This window comes from Ursus maritimus, unplaced genomic scaffold (assembly GCF_017311325.1).
Source record: "Ursus maritimus isolate PB19 unplaced genomic scaffold, ASM1731132v1 scaffold_32, whole genome shotgun sequence".
Taxonomy (NCBI): domain Eukaryota; kingdom Metazoa; phylum Chordata; class Mammalia; order Carnivora; family Ursidae; genus Ursus; species Ursus maritimus.
This window is the reverse complement of record NW_024425786.1, coordinates 27316773-27324845: the sequence shown is the minus strand read 5'-3', so window position 1 is coordinate 27324845 and position 8073 is coordinate 27316773. Positions and strand designations below refer to the sequence as shown.

General features: G+C 55.5%; 1 protein-coding gene across 1 annotated transcript; it reads right to left on the bottom strand.

The window, feature by feature from the left end:
- Positions 1-97: 97 nt before the first annotated feature.
- TEKT2 (tektin 2) lies at positions 98-4287 on the bottom strand. The gene is made up of 9 exons (XM_040619386.1): positions 3368-4287; positions 3161-3286; positions 2755-2960; positions 2126-2269; positions 1931-2045; positions 1672-1779; positions 1401-1544; positions 1158-1237; positions 98-992 (listed from the first exon to the last, which is right to left on the bottom strand). Exons 1-9 carry the CDS (start codon positions 3521-3523, stop codon positions 779-781), a joined length of 1293 nt encoding a protein of 430 aa, XP_040475320.1. The 5' UTR covers positions 3524-4287; the 3' UTR covers positions 98-778.
- Positions 4288-8073: the final 3786 nt, after the last annotated feature.

Sequence of the window (8073 nt, the reverse complement as noted above, 5' to 3'; positions counted from 1 at the left end):
CCCCCCCCCCCCCCCCCGCCTGCCCCACAGCACCGCCCAGCGGCCCGGAGCCGCGGTTCCTCTTCGCCCCCACAGCGCCGCCCAGCGGCCCGGAGCCGCAGCTCCCGCGTCCTGCAGCACCGGCCAGACCTCCGCTTTTAGCCCCATTCTCCCCACTTGTAAATGGCTCACAGACGGCCGGGATGGCCACCGAAGAGTCCCCGAGGTGAGAGGAGGGCCCAGAGCCAGACCATCGGACCCTGGCAGCCCTGCGCTTCAGGCCACTGTCTTCACCACCACACCACCCCTCCCCTGTGGCCTGCTTTTAGCAAGCGTTGCTCTGAGCCCCAGCAACCTCCGCCCTCCCATGGCTGCCCCAGGCTCCCTCAGGCCTGGGCTCCCACCCCCAAGCCCTCCCACTGTGATCCTAGCAGCCCCCGCTTCCCCCGGGACCTCCCCTAGGCATCAAGAGGGCAGGCCAGGGTCCAGCTGTGGCAGAGCTGGTGCAAGGTCATGCTGCTAGAGCCCCGGCGGGATGCTGGCCTAGCCCAGAGAGCGGTTCCCTGAGGAGGGAGGAGGGGAGGAATCAGGTTTAGAACATGGAGCTCGAGGATGATGTTCCCCAACCTTGCTCCTCCGTGCACAGGGGTCCCAGAGCCTCTCACTCCCTGCTGGCCATATGCAAGGGATAGCAGAAAGCCCCTTGACTGAGAACCACATTTATTAGATTCATTCTCTCCACCCCCCTCCCTCTTCCATCTCCCATTTGACCTTTCCCTCATCCCTCAGCCCCCCTAGACTAGACCAGCTCCAACTGGCAGCTTTTGAGTGGACTCAGGGTGCGGTTTGTGGTACGGGTGAAGGTGTCCACCTCGGGCACAAACTTCTCTGCTGGCACAGTCAGCTTCCTGCGGGTGTCCATGCACTTGGTGTCCAACAGCATGGAGTTGGCCTTGCAGTCGAGGTCAGCCTGCAGCCGGGCCAGGTGCTTGTAGAGAGCATCCAGAGCATCCCTGGGGAGGACGCAGGAACCACCCGTCACCCCTGCCCGATGCTGGGAGGTCAGGGCTGAGCTCCCCGGCCTTCAGTCAGGAAGACTCAGGGAAGCCAGCAGGCAGCAAAGGGCCCCAGGGGTGGGAGGTGTCTCCCTGCGCCCCCTGCCCACTCGCCCCACGTACTGCGCTTGCGCCAGCTTCTGCTTCAGGGTGGTGATGGTTGCCTCTAATTGGTGAACCTCGTCAGTGAGGCCATACTGCGCCTAGAGGCGGAGGGGTGGGTTGGGAGGCCCAAGTCAGGGTAGGGTCTTGGATCCTGCCCTCCACCAGCACCCCTGCTCTGCCAGGAATATGTGCGGGGGGGGGGCCTATGATCCTGAGGAAGCCTTAGTGGGGGGTCCATGCCCCATGGGGGTACCCTCGTACCTGGTCCCGGCAGAGCTCCACATTGGGCCGGTAAGTTCTGGACTCCAGCCGGGTATGGCAGAGCTTCAGGTTCTGTAGCTTTCTGCGCAGATCCTCCTCCAGGTGCCGGATGTCCTCCTGCAGCTCGGCGATCTCCTCCAAGGTCTGCAGGGACAGAGCGACTGGTCCCCACCCGCCGAACCCACCGTGGGGCACCCCCTCCAGGGCCTCCTGTGGGCGCTCCTGGCACAGGAGGAACCCCGCGCCCAGGGCCTAAACGGAGAAGGCTCACGTTCTTCTCCTGCCACCGGAGCTCACTGTACACTTTCTCCATCTCCCGCAGCCGCTTCCGGAAGGCAAATTCCGTGGCCACCCTCTGGGCTTCGAGTTCGTTGTTGGTCTGAAGGACAGGGAGGCAGGGCAAGGGCGGGGCGCAAGCTCGTGGCCGGCTGAGGAGCTCGCTCAAGTCGGGGACGGGGGGCCACATGGCCCACGGGGAACCCTCGGGCCACCAGCCGGCCGTGGACGTGGGTGTGGGAGCGGCCGGTCACCTGGGCAATGGTTAGGGCGACGGCCTCCCGCAGCTCTGCCGCTGCCCTCATCTCGGCGTCGGCGCGGTTCTTGTTGAGCTGGCTGAAGTCGTCCCACTGCTGGAGGGTGGACGAGCTGCGAGGGCAGGACACCGCGGTCGGAGGTGTGGGCTGCCCGGCGTGCGCGGGGGCAGAAATGAAGGAAACACTTCTTACCCACTGGGGACACGTGTGGGATTAACCTTCAGAGAGATGTTTGGGGACTTCAGGTTGAGAGACAGGCAGCCTCTGTCAATGTCCAGTGTCTCCATTTTGTCCCGATGGTCAGCGTGGAGCTGCTGTCGCACTTCCTGCAGGAGGCTGGGGAGGGAGCAGACCCGCTCAGGAACCAGCCCCCCCCCCCCCAGGCCCCAGGCCCCAGCCCCTGTGGTCCTGAAGGGACGGAGGCCTGGGCCAGCTGGGGTGACAGCCGCAGGAACAAAGGCCGGCAGAGCGGGAGGAGTGCCCTGAAGACAAAATGGGGACACCCGCCTGCTTGCACGCGCCCACGGAGGGGGGGGCATGCGTCCACTCACTGAGGCTCACACATACACACTCCCGAGAAGGTGCTCAGGGGTGGTGGCAGGCTCCGTCCGTTAAGAGTCTGACTCTCAGGGTCTCGGGATCAAGCCCCGCGTGGGGCTCTGCGCTCAGCACGGAGTCTGCTTGTCCCTCTCCCCCTGCTCTTCCCTGTGTTCCTGCTCTCTCTCTCTCTTTCAAATAGATAGATTTAAAAGTCTTATAAAAAAAAAAAGACACTCAGCCTTCAAGTGCAGGAGAACATTGGAATGACAGATCTCCCTTACCAGAGCTTCTCGAAGGCCTGGCTAATCTTTTGTTGCAAGGCCTTCTTGGTGGCCTCAATGACCTCCACCTCTTTATGCAGCTCTTTCTCCGCAGCATCCTTCACCACGTCAATGTCGCGCCGACTGTCCCTCAAGGTCAGGCACTCAATTGCTACGTCCAGAGCCAGGTTCTTGGCCTGCAGGTTTTGCTCTGCCGACTCTTTCATCTAGAAAAGAGAGGGCACGGGACCCTAGCGGGGCCACCCCCTGGGAAGCAGCTCTCAGTCCCACCTTAGCAGGGGGCCCAGTGAGTGACGCAGGGGGACATGCCCCCCAGTACCCCCATCAAGGGTGCGCTGACCCTGAAGTGGGAAGGGTGGGGGGTCCCGGCCGCAGGGTCTCCTGGCATCCTGCCCTGGCCCCCTGCCTGGGTCAGGGCGTCGATCTCAGCATCTAAATCTGTCAGACACTTGTCCAGCATCTCCTTCCAACGGTTGACAGTAGCCACCCTCTCTGTCAGGCGAGTCCTGTTGTCATGTTCATCCCAAATGGTCTGGAAGAGACAAAGTCAGATAAAGAGGGTGTGCAGGTGGGGCTCTTCCGCTGCCCACCCAGCGAGGCTCTGGCCTCCAACCTGGTTGCTGGTCTCATTGCGGAGGACCCGGGCTTCCTGGCGGATCTGGTGCGAAGCATCTCGCTGCCGCTCGGCGTTGGTGGACAGCAGGTGGCTGTTGGTGTGCCAGTCTGGCAGCCGGAAGCGTTGACTGGGCTTGACGCTCAGTGTGGCCATGGCGCAGGGGTGGAAGGGTCAGAGCACCCGAGGCCTGTTCCAGGCACCCACTCTGCTGGAGAGGGAAAACAAGGCTGCAGGAGACAGCTCAGGAGACGCTGTCCTAGATCAAAAGCCCCTCCAAAGAGCCTGCTCCCTGTCCATTTTGCTCCAGGCCCCTTCCTGCAGGAAGCCGGCTTGGGAACAGCCCTGGCGTTACTCAGCTTTGCAGGAGGCGTCCACTAAGTTTCCCCCCACCCATCCGTCCACAGGCACAAACTCCTAGACCCTGCAGGTCTAGGGACAGGTGAAAGGGAACAATGGAGCCCATCGGTGTGTGTGTGTGTGTGTGTGTGTGTGTGTGTGTGTGTGGTGCCATGCCCTTAGTGGGGCTGGTGTGCGGGTGGGGGCGGTTAGCAGGAAAAATAGCCCTTATTCCAGTTTCCAGCAACCGGGTCTTATGGAACCTTCTTTTCTTTGTTCGCCCCGGCTTTGGCCCAGGACCCTGGGGACCTAAGAGGAAGAGCACGAGTTTTGCAGGGGACACGGGTTGGCACTAGGGAGTTGGGGGGGCAGCTGGCTCTCTGCCCATTTGGTCGTCCCCCCCCCCCCTGTAGGAGAAGGAAGGGCGCGTGTGTGAGGGTCCCCACTGGGAGGAGCTGGGGTCCGTCTAGGTCCCAGCCCAGCCCCCTCTCCCCTCCCCAGGATAATCATCTTTGGTTTGAATTAATAGCCCGGCGCAGGCACCGAGAAAGGAGGAGGAAGGGGAGAGGGAGGGAGCTCGGCCGGGGTGAGAGCCGCCCACCGCCCGCTCTTCTCTTCTCTCACCTCCAGCCCCGCTCGCACTTCCGCCCAGCGTCCCCAGCTCCTCTGTTCGGCGCCTCCGGTTGCCAGGCACCCGCGCTCCACCCGCGCGCTACCTCCGCCCGCTGTTTGGTTTGGCGAGCGCGGCGGCGGGGCTGGAGGCCCAAGGGGCAGGAAGGCGGCGGGGGCCGCAGGGCTGGGGCGCCCGGAGGGGGCCACGGGAGGAGGGCATCGGGATGTCGCGTTCAATCCATGTACACGTTCAACATTTGTATTTTGATATAAGTTACACATTGACAAGGTAAAAAAAAAAAAAAAAAAGCACAGTACATAGAAAAAGTAATCTCCCGGTCAGGCTCACTCCTCAGCAGATATCCTTCCAGAAATGTATATGTAGTTAGCATTATTGACACACAGCCCTTTGGTCCTGTCTTGCCCAACAACTGCGCCCACCCGCTTGATGGCACAGAAGGAACGATGCTTGTTTTTGGAGAGTCCACATCCCCGGGCGAAGTAACTGGGGTGTTAGAAGCAAAACTCAAAATCCAGCCTTTTTTTTTTTTCTTGTTTTTTAAATTTTAATTCCACTACGGTTAACATACAGAGTTCTATTAGTTTCAGGTGTATAATATAGTGATTCAATAATTCTGTACATTATAAAATCCATTTTTTAAAAAGATTTTATTTGTTAGAGAGAGAGAGAGAGCACAATCAGGGGGGAGCAGCAGGCAGAGGGAGAAGCAGGCTCCCCGCTGGGCAAGGAGCCCAATATGGGGCTGGATTCTGGGACCCTTGGATCATGACCTGAGCTGAAGGCAGATGCTTAACCACCCAGGTGTCCCAGATCCAATCATTTTTTAAAAAAATATTTATTTATTTATTTATTTATTTGAGAGAGAGAGAGAGAGGAGAAGCAGTCTAGGCGCTGAGCCGGGAGCCGGATGCCTGTTTGACCTCATAACCTGAAATCATGACCTGAGCCGAAATCAAGTCAGCGGCTTAACGGACTGAGCCACCCAGGCGCCCCCCAAACTTTTTTTTTTAAGAGGAGGAAAAATAATTCAACCATGCCAGTACTATTCTAGGCCTTGGGAGATGTTAACATTTAATGTTCATAACTACTAGGAGAGGTAGGCACTGCCCGCCTTTTCTCAGGCAACTCAAGAGCCTGGCTCCGCAGAAGGGCAGGGATGGAAAGGCCCGTCCCACCGTCTCTCTGTTACTACTCCACACTGCCTCTAGTGGTGGCTCTGGAAACCGGGAGGAACGCTCTCCCCCGCAGGCGGGCCGGTCCTCTTCGGAGCAGGTGGGTGCCATCACCGTGATGGTCTCGCCCGCGAGAGAAGTGAGGAGCGTGCCCACGGTCACGTAGCTAAGTGGTAGAGCCTGGATTCACACCCAGGCCGTCTGTCCCGGAGGCCAAGCGCAGGTCTGATAGAGGATGGAAAGAGAAGTCCGAGAAGAGTCCTCAGTTTTAACAGCCCCGTGATTGGAGGGATGGTGTGATCCCCACAGAGGAAAGAGGCGGACAACCAAGGGGGTTTGGTAGGCGAGGGGAAGATGACGCTGGAATTTTGAGAGCTTGAGGTGCTTGTGGTGGATCCAGGTGCTGCCAGCAGGCAGGTAGACATCGAGGTCCGAAGCGCTCCAGAAACAGAGCCTAGAACATTTCTCTTCCTGGCCACGGATTTGTTGTTGTTGTTCCCCCACAGAATATCTTCTAAACTCTAATATATGGCTCACAAAGCAGACATGCATGGGACTTTGTGATGTTGCTCTTTTACTAGGATTAGGGAAGACAGGGAAAAAAGTTCTTGGACAAATGAATTGCTGGAAGAAATGAAGAAATTTTAGTTTATGTTTTGAAACATTTTCTAACAGAGAAGTAAATAAATATGGCAGAATGGTGGTGGCTTTAGCATGTATCCATGTATCTGTAGACTATGGTGGTGGGCTTGGTGTTCGTGCCTCACGACGTCTCTGCACATCCTGGCCAAGGGAAGAAGATATTAGCGGAAAAGGTCAGGCAGCTGATGGACTGGACCAAGAAAAACAGAGTGGCAAGAACGAGTGATGCCGTGGTCTATCATTTTGTATTAGAAACACCAAGAAAGTACTGTTATTGTGATGTTTACCACTCTACAAAAGTTTAGATCATGTGTACTATGCAAAAGTGCTGGGTCACCTGGGTCGCTCAGTTGGGTAAGTGGCTGCCTTCAGCTAGGGTCATGATCTCAGGGTCCTGGGATCGAGCCCTGCATTGGCCTCTCTGCTCAGCCAGGAGCTGGCTTCTCCCTCACTCTCCTTCTTCTCTGCTTTCTCTCTCTTTCAAATAAATACATAAATAAAATCTTTAAAAAATATGCAAAAGTGCTACTGAAGAATTTCAGATCTTGACAAATTCCTGGCAGCACTCCAGTGCATTCAACAACAAGGTATTGTGGCGATGATGGACTATGATGAAAGCCCTGAGGCCTTTCAGATACTCCAGCTGATGTCACTTCCAAGTGTCTTCCACTTTTCTGCTAAGAGGAAATTTATGCCAGGTGACGTTTACCATTTGGAGGGAAGGGGTATCACAGCTGAGCACATGGCCAAATGCGTAGCTGCGAGAACCGAGAGAAGAGAGACCAACACAACAATCAGACAGCCTACAGATGATCATGACCCTTCAAGCTGGGAGTATTTTTGGCTCTTATTGGTGGATTTGTGTATTTATGGAAATGGAATAGGAAATTTATTTTTAACGAACTGCGGGCAGCGTCAGCTCTGTGTTTTGTGATCGTGATGACATCTGGTCAAACGTGGACTTACATAAAAAGAGCCCCATATGCTCAAAGGATCCTGGAACAGGACACATACATTATATCCATGCAGTGGGTTACTCTCAGTTTGCGGCAGAAATAGACATCATTTCTCTGTGTAATGTGTGCATTACCCTGGGGTGGTGCTCATAGATAAAGCAGCCTCTAACAAGCACATCCTGTTTGAACGTTATAAAGAGGACGATGAGCTCGACTGGCACGGGTTTAGTCGTGCTTTCTTCAGCTGGCTGCTCTTTGTCTTCGGACGTAAGGAACCTAAGTATCTATTCAGCAGTCTCATGGGTTTTAAAGGATTCTAGAGATACAGACACCGAAGCAAGACATTTTTTAAAATGTGGAAAAAAAAAATGAAACAGAAGAATGTGAACTCATAACTTTTTTTTAAGTGATTGAGATTTAGGCACAGGAGACAGAGTGCTTTGGCAACAACAAGCCATTTTCTCTCGAAATCTGTGAAGTCTGATAATATGTATCTTCTCTGTTCTCAATTTGCGCCTCCTAGTAAGTGTCAGAGATGACCTAATTTAGTGAATTCCAACGATTCAGATCCTCAGAGAGGTACAACTTCTACCCAATCAGAACACTGTTTAAAAGTATTTTAATTGCTGGGTGGCAGCTGGTCTTATTCTAATATGAAAAATAATACCTTGATAAGGTGGCCCCCACATCTAGCTGCTGAAGAGAACCATATGGCCTCTCCTGGACGGGCATCTTGCCCAGCCAACTTTGTGTTGCCTTCTGAAGCCTAAGTATCTTTCCGTAGCGTGCACTTCCAATGCCCAGAGGCAGACGCGGTAGGACTTCACGCCGTTGCCCAAGTCTTTCCTAATGAGGTTTGCTACCGTGCTGCTTGACCGTTGTAGACGGTATAAACTAACTGACTACCGGACCATCGTTTCTTCATGATCGTTAACTTCCTTTTCTCTGGAGAGACTTCACATA